Below are 16,854 nucleotides of genomic sequence, written 5' to 3' on the forward strand. Positions count from 1 at the left end.
GTATTCTTAAACAGTCTAGACCGAGGTCTTCCCAAGCTTTCATAAAAACTAAGAAACAAGGAATAAAAACAGTACGTGTCTGTGCATGCAGCTCACAGCAGTCTGTAAATTTTTTTTTAATGAAATAGCATTTTGGTTGCTAAAAGGAGTGAGAGAATATGGGAAACAATACTTTATAGTTGCAGTTAAGACTATGTAAGTTTCATTCGCCACTGCAGTGAAAGAACCGGTCAAGGCATTCATTTAAAAAAAAAAAATAATAATACGTTTATTAAAAAAAGCAATACAGATTTGAAAAACACAGCCTGGCACTGAAGCAGGTCACACAACAGAGGCGATCTGAGACACTTGGGCACAGTACTGAAGTCTGCAGAGTGGCTTGACTGGGACTTCAACAGCAGTACATTATATCAAACGCAGTGAAGCAAGGGGAGCTGTACTGTGTTACCCAGGCTCTATTTCAAAGTGCTTCAGGACTTCACACTGCAGGGAGAGGCTGGGCTAGGCTCTCCTCCACACTGCAGGGAGAGGCTGGGCTAGGCTCTCCTCCACACTGCAGCAATGTTCTTGTCAGTCAGGGCCACGAGGTACTGCAGTTCAGGGTCCATGGCGACGCTGTTCACTGAGGTTCCCGCTATGGGGCCGTGACCTTTCCTGTTGGGGGCGGGCCACTCCAGAATCTATCAGAGAAAAAAACAGACAAATGAATCCAGCGCTCATGATCTGAAACATGAGGGACAGCGCTTCCTCCCCCTCACAGCTCTGGATACAAACGAGCAAAAGGTAGCAGGGATTCACCGGCATAGTTCAGTTATTATATGACACAATAAGCCCTGGCACCACTGGAGTGACTGAACACACTGAGAAAGACTTCCAGTCAGTGTTGGAGCCCCAGCCAGGGGGGCAATGGGTCATTGATAGGTAAACCCAGAGAATGCTTATTGTACAGAATACAGCACAGCACTACTGGATCAGATAAATCACCATGCAAATCACCTAACACACACACACTGAAGGCATTCATTCACTCTTAACCCTTCTTCAGTGGGTTTTTATTTGTAATTGAGAAGAACTGATAATGTATAACTATTAAATTCACAATAGTGCAAGAAATCCTAAATAAAACAGCAAATTCAATGATGCTTCTTTTTCAATGTCTGCAAGCGTTTGTGATTGAGTTTACTGACAAGAATTGAGAATACACTGAAATGAATGCAAGGATACAGGCTTACCATTTAAATTAACAATGAAAATGGCAGGGAGAAACAATGCTTTATTTGAACAGGGGCAAAAAAACCAAGTGATTAGTAAGCGAGTTTGTCTTTACTAAGCTGCTGTACCTGAGTGGGAGGGATCATTTTGTCAGTCTTGGCTCCAGCCCGCAGACACTGACTCACTTCATAAGTCCACAAGTCTCCTTTCTCATCCCCGCACACCACATAATCTTCACCTGATCACAGAGAGAACAGAGGAACAATCACCTCACTGCTAACTGAAACCATACAAAAATATATATAGAATATCCCAGTAGCAGCTGGCTGCTTACCGAGAGAATATTTACACACAGCCAGCTTTAGCAAACAGGAGCGCTGGTCAGGTGTGGAGCACAGATAAGCATTGTTTAAGCCCAGGAAGGTAAGGTAAAGCATAGCAATCTATATTAAATGCATAGTACAAACCACAACATGACTTCTGTACGTTTTCTAAGGGAGGGGTTTGAGAGAATTTCCCTCCCAGTAAGAGAGAGTAAGGCATGCACACCAGCCTGTACTGACCTGGGCAGGTGCTGAGGGAGATGTAGGGCAGCTCAGTGCTGGACCACTGCAGCTCAGCCAGGATCTCCACCTCCACCTCCCTGCTTTTCCTCCGTGAGGCGAGAGTCTTGCTCCAGCTCCACAGGTAGATAGAGCCCTGCATGGCACTCTTGGAGACTGGGGGAGAAAGAGGCAGGTTAACATCATATTGCTGGCTCCTCTATAGAGCAGGTTAACGTCACAGTGCTGGCTCCTCTATAGAGCAGGTTAACATCACAGTGCTGGCTCCTCTATAGAGCAGGTTAACATCACAGTGCTGGCTCCTCTATAGAGCAGGTTAACATCACATTGCTGGCTCCTCTATAGAGCCGGTTAACATCACATTGCTGGCTATTATATATGGTATGGCTGGCACCTAAAACTCAACGACATCAACACAGACTTTGTGAAAAAGTGACAACTCTGGATCTGCAGTAAGAACCAAACTGAATACTTAGAAACAGCATACAAAGGTAAAGGGGCAGTAAAAAAACGATTACAATGGAACTTGAAGCCAATTCCAGTTTCATATAAAAAGACACAACGATAAGGGTCCTGTAGCTCAAGTGACTCCGAGCGGCTTCCTGACTCATTACATCAATAGTTTGTGTCAGTTACATTTCTGCGTCGCTCTTAGAATCCTCATCAGACACGAATGGAAGAAACCCTCTGGATGTGGCCCATGCTGGAACACCCTCACTAGCGAAATGGGTTTTGATCAGAAGGATTTGAATTTAACGTACCGACGATGTCGTTGCTAAGGAAGGACAAGCTGTCAATGAGACGGAATTCATTCTCCTCTTCCTCCTTCTTGTAAACAGGAAACTGGAATTCCAGCTCGCTGGACCTGCAGGAAACAAGGGGAGCATGTGAGCTTCACTGTGACGGTTCAACACGAACACACTCAACCAGAGCCTCATATGAGGAGGCCATTGACTTCCCTATATACAGCAATGATTTGATTTGAATGGAGTCCCAGATTAACAGCACCCTCCGTATGTGTTACGTTGTTTCTTTTCACGATTCACTTTTAATCTGGCCTTCAATTAGTTTAATTACTAACATTATTAGATTGGATATTTAGATACTAAAACAAAAAAAAAATCCCCAGATTAACCACAGTTAAACTCTCTGGATTATTCTGTGTGAACCTCTCCTGAGTATGACTGCGCTTCACAAAGATACTGTAGTGAGAGTTGTTGGGTCTGCACTGAGGCAGACAGGCAGGACCATGGCCTTCTTCATTTTAAAGAAATGGTGCAGTTCTAGGCATTGTGTTTAATCATTTACAGGGAGCAAACTAAACCAGCTGCCAGGTTCATGAATCAATGCAGTGTAACAGGTAGTCAATGAGGCAAATGTCTGCTGAATTTTATTTTTAATATATATATATATATTTACACTATTCTTTTAGAAATATGAATTTTTCACAGGGAACTACATATTACACGGCAATGGGTAAATTTAATGGAAGTCGTGAAATCTGTGATAACCGCATATGTTGAAAAAAATGTAGTCTGTGGAAACTTTCTGGACAAGGTCTAACATAACATTTTTCATTTTGTGCATGACAAAGATGATTTGTTTTAAATCCATTTATTCCAAGACTTTCCATTAAAACAGCTAAGAACCCATTAAAACTTGTTAAGACTTCTGGACCAGCCAATTGGGAACAGCAGTAGTGGAGATAACAGTCCCAGTGCACTGTAGCTGGCTTGTCACAACAGTTTTGCATTAGGTTGCCCAGACGCAACTTAATGCAAAATAAGAATACACGTGAGCTCCCCCTGTGGGCTGAAGTGGGACAACTTCTCAGTTTCCATTTAGAATGCCCAATTCCCAGGTAACCTGCCTCTTGAGCTGGTTCTTGCTGAGCTGGATGTCGAAGAGCAGCAGGCCGTCCTCACAGCCTGCCAGGAGGTGCTGCTCAGGGGCGGAGGGCACCAAGCGGAGGTGCAGCGGGATGGAGGCTGCCTCCAGGACCAGAAGCTGACTGCAGGAGAGGGGAGACACACACACATCAAAGTCAAGTAGACAAACGTTTCATGTTTCTAGAATGAGCCAACACGTTTGTCTGCCTGACTTCCTCACAGTTTTCACCTGGAGATTTCTGATGTCACTGTGTGAAGTGTTGCACACCAGCATGATGTCAGTTCCATCAACCTCCCCATCATACAGCCTCCCACAGCCTGTGACACAGGACATTGTTAAAGCCGTGTCTTACCTCACTTTGAACTTGTATTCACAGTCCAGCCCTCCAATATCCCACAGAATGATCTTCTTGTCGTATGTTCCGGCTGTGAAAAGCAAGAGGCGTCAATGACTGGATCTGGAACCAATCTGAGGAAATCAAAAGCTATTCTCTACATTGTCTACAAGTTACTAATATTACATTTGTAACAGTTTCATATTAGTACATTACATCTAGCTGAAACATCTGCCATTGAATTGTAGTTTATTTTAGTATTTCTAATTGTGTGAGTTATGTATGATTATCTATTGCATTGTTCAGGTCATTATTTGCCATGCTTACTAACTATTCCTGCTTCTGACAAGACTCCTCAAAGCTGATGGAGGGGAAGCATATTAGCGCTGCAATCGATGCACTACCTAGAACGATATTTCGAGATCGACAGTAAAACTGTATTATTGGTGAAGTCCCCATTTTGCTTAGTCCCTTTAAAATTATATTAAAAATTAAATATTAAATTAAATATTAGGAACGTGTAGATGATATAAACCCTTATATAAATATAAATCAAAGACTGGGTTAAATAGCCGGGGGTTTTAGTGTGGTACTCTAAATGATGGATGTTTCCCTGTGTGAAGCAGCGCACACAACAAAGGATTGCAGCAGAATTTAACAAGTTTCCTTTTTGATTCCAATAATCAAGTCTTTTACAGCTTAATCATTATCATTAGACACAATAACGAGGGCACTAGTTATGAGCAGAAATTGAGCAGTAATTAGTTACCTAATCTCTGGGAGGGCATTGGACACGGCGCTGGTGTGTGTTCATGGAGGATCTTGAATGCTTCTCAAATGCACTTTCAAATGCCTGTCTTATATATCTTACCTAAATGTGGGTGTGAAGCTGAACCCTGTTTTTGCAAGCTTCAGTGTTCCAGCCAAGGTCAGTGAAGTCTCCACACCCACTCTTCATAACAGCAGACCTGTGCTCAGCACAGTGTGCTTCACAGTATGTGTTTAACCCTCAATACCCCTACAACACAATGCACAACAATGCCCTCCCCTAACTGTTCTGCATGTTCTTATGGTGCACTCACTGAAGAGAAAGCTCTCCTGGGCTGGGCTGAAGCACAGGGTGGACACGGCTCTCCTGCTGGCCCGGAACTCCCCGTACGCGAGGCTGGCCTTGGGGTGGATGAGCTTGACCACCCCCCTCCTCCCGGCGGCCGCCAGCACGCTCACACGATGACCACGCCCGTCCCCAGTGAGCAGGGTCATCATGGACCAGGCAAGACAGAAGAACTCCTGAGAAAGAAGGAGGGGAGAGGAGCTGTGAGAGGAATATCTACAGCAGCATCAACGATTATTCAGATAGTCCTGTGCGGTGCTGCCATCAATATCACGCTCCTGGTAGACCTGGTGATGGTAATAGATACTAGAAGATTCATCCTCAGGAGTCAGTCTTGATTCAGTAATGCCTGACTGGATTCAGGTTAAACACGGGGTGCGTGTTTAACTTGAAACTTCAAGTAAGATGCTATCCTCACCTCTCCAGACACCTTGTATTTGTTCAGCACCGATCCGGTCTCACAGTCGATGATACACACAGACTCCCCTCCGCAGGTGGCCACTGTCCGAGATGAGTGGCCTCTGGACCCTGAGGGGAGAGGGAGCAGAGTCTTGCTGGTCAATGGCTCAATTCCTGGGTTCAAGAGTTTTAAAGAAGACGTCGCTCTCAGTATAACTGAACAGCTCATTTCCTACAGCTAGCTTGTTTCTTGGTTTATACAGTTAAGACATGGGGTACTCCAGAATGATACACATACCAGACCCCAGTATAATATCCTGCCCTTCATCTCTCATCTCTCCCAGACAATACAGCTGTGTCTGGAGTGTCTCTTATTATAGAAGAGATGTCATCTCCTGCAGCTTGGGACAAGTGAAGATATCCTGGCTTCCTCTGCCTGCTCAAACTGCAATCTCTTAAACCTGGTTTCCATGCCCCCCTCACCCGGATTGAGACCCCTGCTGCCCCTGATACTGCGTTTCCCCTGATTCAGCCAACCCACATTGGCTGCCAGTCTGAGCTGCCCCAGATTCTTTTCTGACCCTTTCCCAAAGCATGATGGGTAGCAGTACGTCACAACACTGACCAATCAAGAGACGAGTGGGCATAAACATTTAACCCACATCAGGGGTAAGCAGGTTTCTCTGTGCTTTATTATTCTCTGATCGTTTTTTTAATAAGAAAAATGATTCGGATTATCGGAAGCGAAGCAATTGTGTCCACTCTTTTGGTTTTGTAAACAAATTAATTCAACCTTAGCCGCAAGGCTTGCTGGGAAATAACTGCTCATTGAAATTAGGTATTACAGTAAGAGATACCCAGAACACAGCTTTTAACTGCATACTTAGGAACTGCTATTAAACATGAGTGTTTTTTGCTTTTCAAATTGCGCTACACTGTAATGGTTTCTGTACAGAAGATGTGACTGCTTTTCTTGTACATGAGTTCAGCTGCTCACCTCCGCTGCTGTCTATCCGGGGCTCGAAGGCACAGGCCCACAGCTGTGTGCTGAAGTCGTCTGGACTGTTCTGCTTGCTGTGACACTGCAGGAAATGCAGGGGCTTCATTGTGATGGGATCCTGAGAGACAGACAGGGAAGCAGGGCTCACTCTGACATCCACACACACACTTCATTTGCATCTCATTTTAAACTAACCTCCTGCCTTGCCCTCCCCGGCTGTATTTTGAGTGATTGCTCTAATTACGCAGCCCGGTTTACCTTGCTAGTCCTGCGAGGCGTTCTGCTGCCCTGCTCCTCCTCCCCCTCCTCTCCTTGGCCCTTCTTGGCAGGTTCCTTCTCCTGCCTTTTCCTCGGGCTCTTCCGCAGGGTGTCCAGGCTGCTGTCAGGCTGGCTCACAGCTGCTTTGGGTTGGTCCGCTTTCCTGGGGCTCTCCTTTATCGCCACAGGCTTTCTCAGGCTTTGTTCTGAGTGCTCAGCCTTCTTGGTACTCCTCAGTGACGTAATGGACTTACTCGGACTCTGCTGTGGTTGGAAAGTCTTTCTTGAGTTCTGCTGTGATTGGGCAGCCTTCATTGGGCTTTGCTGTGATTGGTCAAGCTTTCTGGGACTCCTCAGTGACTGGACAGACTTCCTGGGGCTCTCTTGTAATTTTACCCCAGGACTGAGGCCTGCTTTGTCAGTTGCCGTGGAAACGTTCTCGAAGCGGACACACCTCCTGGGACTGCGCTCGGCGCTCTGGGTGATGTCATCAGCTGCAGACAAGCAGGTTTTCTTCCTGGGTGAGGATTCAGAGCTTATCTCCTTCCTTTTTGCAGCCTGATTAAATTAAAAACAGTTTGTTTGATCTGGTTTGATGATTGTTTCTGAAACTGCTCGTGAAAGTTTTCTTTACTATGGGTAAAATGAGTTTTTAAATTTAAAAGAAATTGAATGGAATTGTGTTGCATTATCAGTATCACATTGAAAAAAAAAAAAAAAAGAGATCCGGGCACTAATATAAGATAAAAATAAATCAAATGTTGACACAACAGTGGTACAAGATGATAAGTGTAACTCCTTACAGGGACTCTATTTTGCTCACTTCCTGCCTCCTCTCTGACATCACTTCCAGATTCGCACTCAGAGAGGTCTTCCTCCTCGGAGCTGGCTTCACACTGCAACCCCAGCCGTGAGGACAGCAGCTCTCTGGCGATCATCTTCACCTGGCAGGAAAGAGAAGAGGATTCAGAAGAGGACGCCTCACTGCAGGAAAAAGAAGAGGATTCAGAACAGGACGCCTCACTGCAGGAAAGAGAAGAGGATTCAGAACAGGACGCCTCACTGCAGAGAAGAGAAGAGGATTCAGAACAGGACGCCTCACTGCAGGAAAGAGAAGAGGATTCAGAACAGGACGCCTCACTGCAGAGAAGAGAAGAGGATTCAGAACAGGACGCCTCACTGCAGAGAAGAGAAGAGGATTCAGAACAGGACGCCTCACTGCAGGAAAGAGAAGAGGATTCAGAACAGGACGCCTCACTGCAGAGAAGAGAAGAGGATTCAGAACAGGACGCCTCACTGCAGGAAAGAGAAGAGGATTCAGAACAGGACGCCTCACTGCTTGAAAGAGAAGAGGATTCAGAACAGGACGCCTCACTGCAGGAAAGAGAAGAGGATTCAGAACAGGACGCCTCACTGCAGAGAAGAGAAGAGGATTCAGAACAGGACGCCTCACTGCAGAGAAGAGAAGAGGATTCAGAACAGGACGCTTCACTGCAGGAAAGAGAAGAGGATTCAGAACAGGACGCCTCACTGCAGGAAAGAGAAGAGGATTCAGAACAGGACGCCTCACTGCAGAGAAGAGAAGAGGATTCAGAACAGGACGCCTCACTGCAGAGAAGAGAAGAGGATTCAGAACAGGACGCCTCACTGCAGAGAAGAGAAGAGGATTCAGAACAGGACGCCTCACTGCAGAGAAGAGAAGAGGATTCAGAACAGGACGCCTCACTGCAGAGAAGAGAAGAGGATTCAGAACAGGACGCCTCACTGCTTGAAAGAGAAGAGGATTCAGAACAGGACGCCTCACTGCTTGAAAGAGAAGAGGATTCAGAACAGGACGCCTCACTGCAGAGAAGAGAAGAGGATTCAGAACAGGACGCCTCACTGCTTGAAAGAGAAGAGGATTCAGAACAGGACGCCTCACTGCTTGAAAGAGAAGAGGATTCAGAACAGGACGCCTCACTGCAGGAAAGAGAAGAGGTCGCAGTGAATCCAGCATGCGGTCATGTAGTGAATCTAGCACGCGGTCAGACTTTCTTTCTGAATTGAGGAGTCCTTTTGGAAGTAAATAGAATCGTTAACAAAGCACAGTTAATATTGATATAAGCAGAAACAAGACAGAATAACAGCTTAACATATCTCCTTAAAACCTTACAAAACACTGGGTTAGATTCACTCCAGCACAGCATTTGCACTAACTAGTAATGATGCAAATTATGCAAAACACACTGTTTTTTTATTTTAAAAGTTTCGCAAAATCACAAGTTTAGAAGTTGTTTCATTTAGAAATGCAGCACCGCAGTAACAACACTGTCAAACCGGGTAGAACTGCTGCAAACAAACGTATACAAGTGTCACCCTGACTAGCCGTCTCTATTGAGGTGCCCTGACTAGCCATCTCTATTGAGGTGTCCTGACTAGCCATCTCTATTGAGGTGTCCTGACTAGCCATCTCTATTGAGGTGTCCTGACTAGCCATCTCTATTGAGGTGTCCTGACTAGCCGTCTCTATTGAGGTGTCCTGACTAGCCGTCTCTATTTAGGTGTCCTGACTAGCCGTCTCTATTGAGGTGTCCTGACTAGCCGTCTCTATTTAGGTGTCCTGACTAGCCGTCTCTATTGAGGTGTCCTGACTAGCTGTCTCTATTGAGGTGCCCTGTGGTCAGTACAGTATCGTGTGCTCACCCTCCACTTGGTGTAGTCGCTCAGGGAGCTGGCCCCGTACTTGACCTGCGTCTCAGCCGCCTTCACAAACTCTTTCCCCAGGACTCTGGCCTGGGCTGCGCTGGGAGAGCTGGGGAGCCGCTCCTGGAAGCTTCTCTCCCACAAGCTGCTCACCTGCAGGAAAAGCAGGCGGCTCAGTTACTGGGAAAAGGAGCACAGCTGACATGCAGTGCTTCACAACAGTGTTAATAAAGCTGTTCCCAATCCCCCAATACCAGCGATAGCAATACAGAAAACAAGTCACGACGGAAAGAGGCCCTGTTCTGAAACAGATCACACACACAGCACTCATGCCTTACACTGGATTCCTTTATTTCATGGTCATCACGGATTTTCTATGAAATGTACCCATTGCCGTGTAATATGTAGTTCCCAGTGAAAATTCCCATTTCTGAAAGAGTAGTGTAAATATACATATTTTTTATCACTTAAATAAATACAGAAAATGTTTGCTTGATTGACCTGCTACCTGTTACACTGCATTTAGGAACCTGGCAGGCAGTTCAGGTTCAGGTAAATGATTGAACACACACTGCACAGAGCTGCACCATTTCTATCAAATGTCTTCAACGAAAAAGACACCGGCTGCACTGAAGACTGAAACATTTCTGTTAAAGATCGTTCTGTCCAGTACAAGGAGGGGAGATTTCATGTGTCTGTTGTTATTTTTAAATGTATTTATGTTTTTATTTTGTTTGATAATTCACTAGTGGTGAAAATAAAATGTCTTTAAAAGGTGGACATAAAAAAATATTCGAAATATTCTATTCTATATTTAGCATTTACTAAATTGTAGAATATGATGTTTAAATATTATGTTTAATCATGAAATATCTTGAAATACCTATTTTTAGAGAGTGAAACAATCCAGCTCTATTCACCCCCCCTCCTGCTGCAGGTAGTAGCAATATGATGGCTCTCTAGTTTACAGAGGGAACCAGCTTGTGTCGCTGCAGTTAAAACTACCCTGGACCATGTAAACAAACTGGGAAGCTCAGTGCACAGAAGGCTGAATGAAGTAAATATTCACACCTGTTTTAAAAACGGAATAAACTGCAATAAAAATGTTTTGTACTGTCACTGTGAAAGTGGGCTGCTTTTTGCCGAAGTTCATCTTTTATAACGCCTTTCCTCAGAACGGTATCTGTAACAGGAAGAGAACACTGAGCAGTGTGAATAACGTTGCCTAGCAACCCTGAGACTTACCCGTCTGGACAGCTCCTCGCTGGCGACGAAGCGCACATGATTGGCTGTGGAGGTGATCTCCTTACCGCTGAGTCTCCTGAGCTTCGGCAACAAAAACATCAGCTTGTAACTGTCACTGATCTACAAAATAAACACAGTGAAACAGAGCTTTAAAGAGACTGAGCTGCAGGGGAACGGGCAGTTCAGTAAGGATTGTGCCCCGTCGGTGAGATGACGTTAAAAGCTGTGTTGAAGACACTCGCTTGCAGGGTTCTGGCTCGCCGGTTCACGCCCGGCCTCCTCCTTGTTACACTAACAAGCTAAATAAGCCCTTTATGCACTTCCATTAACTACATAAGCCTTGAATGTGCAGTTTTCATTTAAAAGCATGATATCTGGTTCTGCTGCAGGTTGAAGGAAGCTCTCAGTTTCTATCGCTTATTCTGGGGTTAGCAGTTTACACTTCCTGGGTCACCTCAGCAGTGTCTTCTGGGTCAGAGCATGGTGCTGTCTGACAGCATATGAATCAGTCGAAGATGTTAAATCAGCTGTGTGTAATGGGACACTTCCTGAAGAGCCGGGTCTTACTGAAGGGCTCAAAAGCAAAGGTCGTTTATATCGAATGGATGAAGGAAAGGTAAGACAAGTAAGAACAGATTAAATAGGAGCGCTTTTAATAGATGAGGTTTTGACAATCCTTTTCTGAACGTCTGATCACACTACCAGAAAGCGTTGTCTTATTGTCATGATAGATTGCAAATGATGGGGAAAGCATGTTTTGCAGTTAACAGATTTTGAACTGATTTCTTTCTGTTTTAAATAATATCTGCTGGTTTAAAAAATATTAAGGGGATCGCTTGGAGTATCTGTACATACCCGGGTGTCTGGCTTTATATTAAGCCTGTAAAAAGAATAGCTGACTGAAGAGGTCAGCAGTGAGTCACTCACAGTCATGTAGAGGTTATCCTCGAGGCTCAGCTCCTCCAGCATTCTGAACTGCTTCAGTGATGTCACTTCCTCCAGCTGGTTGTTGGCACAGTTGAGTCTTCTCAGCGCTGGCAGTGGCAGGCTGGCTGGGAGCTCAGTCAGCAGGTTCCCCGACACATCAAGCTCCTCCAGTGAGGTAAGCCTCCGCAGCAGAGTGGAGTCCAGGTCAGCGTTCTCCAGACTCAGATCAGACAGGCTGCAGAGACACACAGGCACTTACACCAGCACACACAGGGGGGCGCTCTCCAGACTCAGAGCAATTAAAGGAGTTCCACCCTTTCATGCATGGCGACCTCAGATGGGGACGGATAAAAAAACTCTTCTAGTCTTTATATGGAGGCATATTTCATGCACGAAAGGGTTAAAAATGTTAGATTCGGTTTCATTTCCTAAATAGTTTAAACTTCAAGATTAAACACTTTCACATGTTTCTATTTGAACAGCCCTCCATTCGAGCTCTGTTACTGTTTCATGATGCAGCATTAATGTGGATGAGACTCCATGGGTACAATAACCATGTGTATACAGAAAGGACTGGATAAATAACCTGACACTGCATTCATCCTGCTGTATAAACTCTACATGCATATCTTTGACAATCCAACGGCAACAATGAATTTAGGAACAATGATAAAGTTCTTCTGCTAAACGACAGGGAAAGGAATATTTGAAAGCATTTGTTTTCATCCCTTTCATTAAGTGATAACCAAGCTTATTAATCCTGTGATGCCCATTTCTGTATCACATGTGATGCAATGCTTAACCACCCCTGTGTATTATTACTTTTTAAATCCAGCCTCACCAGACAGAAATGTTCACATGCAGTACATGTTACCAGACAGTGGAAAAAAAAGTGTTTTGTACAAGAAACGGAATCTAGTTACATAAATAAAGTAGCTTTTCTCATTTCAAACATGCTTGTGCATCACATCGTTAAAACAACCCTACCTGCACCAGCTACATTATAAATGATTACTGTCGTGTTCAAACAGGGGTCTTTTACGTGCGATATATTCAGATTCCCCAAACAAACAAACATTCACACAATCTATTACTGATACTGCCTGGGTTCAGATTGCTGGCTTGTTCATTTTTTACACTGTTATATGGTAGAAAAAAGAATAACATTGATAAACCTATCATGTTATCAGAATCTAATATAATGCTAGCCAGGACACAGGACCATCAACTGGGTCATTCAGAAAGCGTTTTACATTACTTAATCATTTTTTCAGAAAGAAAATTACCTGCGCAGATTTGTTTTGGGTTAGGTCAATGTTGATCAGGTTTTCTGTTCAAAATTGCAGATTTGGCAAAAATACTAAGTTTGATATATGTAATAGCAGTCTACCTCTTTCCTTACATTCATATGTTGCCTAGACTACAAATGTTGCCATTTTTTAAAATGTACTATATATGTATACTGTATATTCGTTGCATTTATACAGAGTCACAGCTACAATTCAGTGTGAGCAGAGACCTAAAAAACTCACTTCAGACTCTTGATCTTCTCCAGCTGGGTAGACTTGGGGCGTCCTCTCTCCAGTAACAGTTTCTCAGTAATCGTTGGCATTTTTTAAATATTCCTTCACAGTTTAAAAACAGCAAGTTCTGCAAAAAAACAAAACCACAGCTTATCTCCTGCACCTTTGAGGCCCTGATTGAGAGTGAGGGGAGCTGGGGTTGAACTATAAAGATGAGGAGGGGACCCCCGGGGTCAGAGCACCCCCGTTCACACCTAGCCTTGTCATTGTCCTCAAGCACCCCCTCAACAGAGCCATCAACGGTGCTAACCGCTCCCACACACTGAGCCAGGACTGACAGACACCATCGAGGCTCCATTGCATCAGTGTAATACACAGGAGAGCTGATAACAGCCCTCTTTACAGGACTATCAAACACAGCGTGCAGGACAGGTGGGGGGTCGGTGTGTCACCGCCTCCACAGGAATCACACATAGGCTGGCTTAAGAATATCACACAGGACCAGCAACATTCTACCTGGAACCACACAATCACCACGTTAAAATACATTCAAAAATCAGTTTCAGAAAAAATATACATTTTTAAAAGCACTGTCACTGCTACAATATATTACAGAGATACAGTGCCTTGCGAAAGTATTCGGCCCCCTTGAACTTTGCGACCTTTTGCCACATTTCAGGCTTCAAACATAAAGATATGAAACTGTAATTTTTTGTGAAGAATCAACAACAAGTGGGACACAATCATGAAGTGGAACGAAATTTATTGGATATTTCAAACTTTTTTAACAAATAAAAAACTGAAAAATTGGGCGTGCAAAATTATTCAGCCCCTTTACTTTCAGTGCAGCAAACTCTCTCCAGAAGTTCAGTGAGGATCTCTGAATGATCCAATGTTGACCTAAATGACTAATGATGATAAATAGAATCCACCTGTGTGTAATCAAGTCTCCGTATAAATGCACCTGCACTGTGATAGTCTCAGAGGTCCGTTTAAAGCGCAGAGAGCATCATGAAGAACAAGGAACACACCAGGCAGGTCCGAGATACTGTTGTGGAGAAGTTTAAAGCCGGATTTGGATACAAAAAGATTTCCCAAGCTTTAAACATCCCAAGGAGCACTGTGCAAGCGATAATATTGAAATGGAAGGAGTATCAGACCACTGCAAATCTACCAAGACCTGGCCGTCCCTCTAAACTTTCAGCTCATACAAGGAGAAGACTGATCAGAGATGCAGCCAAGAGGCCCATGATCACTCTGGATGAACTGCAGAGATCTACAGCTGAGGTGGGAGACTCTGTCCATAGGACAACAATCAGTCGTATACTGCACAAATCTGGCCTTTATGGAAGAGTGGCAAGAAGAAAGCCATTTCTTAAAGATATCCATAAAAAGTGTCGTTTACAGTTTGCCACAAGCCACCTGGGAGACACACCAAACATGTGGAAGAAGGTGCTCTGGTCAGATGAAACCAAAATCTTACTTTTTGGCAACAATGCACACACCATCCCCACTGTCAAACATGGTGGTGGCAGCATCATGGTTTGGGCCTGCTTTTCTTCAGCAGGGACAGGGAAGATGGTTAAAATTGATGGGAAGATGGATGGAGCCAAATACAGGACCATTCTGGAAGAAAACCTGATGGAGTCTGCAAAAGACCTGAGACTGGGACGGAGATTTGTCTTCCAACAAGACAATGATCCAAAACATAAAGCAAAATCTACAATGGAATGGTTCACAAATAAACATATCCAGGTGTTAGAATGGCCAAGTCAAAGTCCAGACCTGAATCCAATCGAGAATCTGTGGAAAGAACTGAAAACTGCTGTTCACAAATGCTCTCCATCCAACCTCACTGAGCTCGAGCTGTTTTGCAAGGAGGAATGGGCAAAAATTTCAGTCTCTCGATGTGCAAAACTGATAGAGACATACCCCAAGCGACTTACAGCTGTAATCGCAGCAAAAGGTGGCGCTACAAAGTATTAACTTAAGGGGGCTGAATAATTTTGCACGCCCAATTTTTCAGTTTTTTATTTGTTAAAAAAGTTTGAAATATCCAATAAATTTCGTTCCACTTCATGATTGTGTCCCACTTGTTGTTGATTCTTCACAAAAAATTACAGTTTCATATCTTTATGTTTGAAGCCTGAAATGTGGCAAAAGGTCGCAAAGTTCAAGGGGGCCGAATACTTTCGCAAGGCACTGTACATACATATATATATATATATATATATATATATATATATATATATATATATATATATATATATATAAAAGGGAGGATGCTGCACTAGGGTATGACTGATTATTTTAAATAAGAAACTTCATTTAAAAATGTGTGTGTTCGTAATTCTGATCTAGACCACCGTATGATTGATTTTGTCTCGTAAATTGTCCTCTAGGCTCTAGGTCCATGCTGGCGCAGAGAACCCTACAGGTTAGGAATTCTAATTTGGTTCAGTCGGGGTAAGGTATTTTTTTGGCATTCAAGAACCATGTGATTATTTAGGAGTTTTGTCTGGTCAAATCATTGCACTGGATCACTGGGTGCGTTCACGAGAGTCAGACTTTGCTAATTCTGCGCAGATTCTGAAAATTAATTGGCTACTTGCTCCGATTCTGTGCAGATTCTGCGCAGAATGACAAGTCTGCGTGACGTGAACGCACCCACTTCCATAGCTGTTATGCAGACAAAAGTATGTCTAGCAGTACTGGATACATAAATAGTTTGTAATATTATTTAGTATTATGTCATAGATAAACTAGTATACATACGCGTTGTTTAATCAGTTTACAGATAGGGTGCAGTATGTATTCTGGATTGGAACTTTGCAGTTCAGTCCTAATGACCTGCAGCCATTCAAAAAAAAAAAAAATTAAATGCATCATGTGTAAAACTGGCTGCACATTAAGACACATACACAAAACCAAGCGTCGTTAGTTTCTCACGTCCTGACACAAATAATAATACAGGACTCGTAAAATAGATGAAAAACAATATAATTAAACAGTTGCATTAATTGATTTCACCGATAAAAAAATTAATACAAAATGTAAGACGCGTGTACGTTATATCCGTTTACTTTAAAATCAAACAACGGTAACACACCGAGCTCGCTTCTATGTTACTCAATAGAACGATGTACGCATTACCAACTCGACTATTTCATGCAAATCTTGATATAAACTGCAAATTAACACTTACTGATTGTCTGCAATCGTGTGCGAATTTCCCGGGAAATCAGGACCTCTTACCTTTGACCCCAACCAACCGCAGCCATGCTGCGATACTGCAGTGCCGCCATATTGTGTGTGGCAAATTTCACACTCAAAACAGCCACTTTTTCCAGCATGTGTGTCTGTATTTAACGAGTTTTACTGGAACATTACTGCATAATTGTACAAATGATCTCTGTTCACTTTATATTATTTTGACTAAAACAACAAAACAAACAAATAAAATGATTTTATTTAACTTAAACAATCAAATCAAAACGAAACATTGCAGCCATACTGTTTCATGCCTATTTTTCTTTCAAGTCAATAACCTGCATTACTCATTTTCAGAATGAAAATATAATTAAGATATAAATATTCCATTAGCAAGGTGGTATCTCAAAACTGAGATAGCAAAGACAGATACACATATTGTAATGTAAAGACAATTAGCATACCACCTCTTTCCATAACATTAGAAAGCTTTAGAA

At 43.4% G+C, this 16,854-nt stretch overlaps 1 protein-coding gene across 3 annotated transcripts; it reads right to left on the minus strand.

Moving 5' to 3' along the window:
• Positions 1-242: 242 nt before the first annotated feature.
• On the minus strand, positions 243-16,734 carry LOC117429424 (leucine-rich repeat and WD repeat-containing protein 1). 3 transcript variants are annotated; one of them, XM_058998319.1, is made up of 17 exons: positions 16,353-16,734; positions 15,923-15,997; positions 13,157-13,274; positions 11,625-11,859; positions 10,698-10,817; positions 9,453-9,605; positions 7,574-7,714; positions 6,771-7,328; positions 6,510-6,630; positions 5,532-5,686; positions 5,082-5,289; positions 4,018-4,090; positions 3,646-3,786; positions 2,537-2,640; positions 1,776-1,931; positions 1,341-1,450; positions 243-680 (listed from the first exon to the last, which is right to left on the minus strand). In XM_058998319.1, exons 3-17 carry the CDS (start codon positions 13,234-13,236, stop codon positions 537-539), a joined length of 2,499 nt encoding a protein of 832 aa, XP_058854302.1. In that variant the 5' UTR covers positions 13,237-13,274; positions 15,923-15,997; positions 16,353-16,734; the 3' UTR covers positions 243-536. The 3 variants fall into 3 exon arrangements, with proteins under 3 accessions (XP_058854302.1, XP_058854303.1, XP_058854301.1); XM_058998320.1 differs by lacking the exon at positions 15,923-15,997 and having other exon boundaries at positions 5,532-5,641; XM_058998318.1 differs by lacking the exon at positions 15,923-15,997.
• Between the last annotated feature and the right edge of the window lie 120 nt (positions 16,735-16,854).

This window comes from Acipenser ruthenus, chromosome 24, assembly GCF_902713425.1.
Source record: "Acipenser ruthenus chromosome 24, fAciRut3.2 maternal haplotype, whole genome shotgun sequence".
NCBI lineage: Eukaryota > Metazoa > Chordata > Actinopteri > Acipenseriformes > Acipenseridae > Acipenser > Acipenser ruthenus.

Coding starts and splice junctions, on each gene's coding strand:
- LOC117429424 (XM_058998318.1), bottom strand. CDS start 13,236: ATGCCAACGATTACTGAGAAACTGTTACTGGAGAGAGGACGCCCCAAG. Junction 6,631..6,770: donor CGCCTCGCAGGACTAGCAAG/GTAAACCGGGCT, acceptor TCTGTCTCTCAG/GATCCCATCACAATGAAGCC. Junction 1,451..1,775: donor CTCCCTCAGCACCTGCCCAG/GTCAGTACAGGC, acceptor CTCTGTGATCAG/GTGAAGATTATGTGGTGTGC.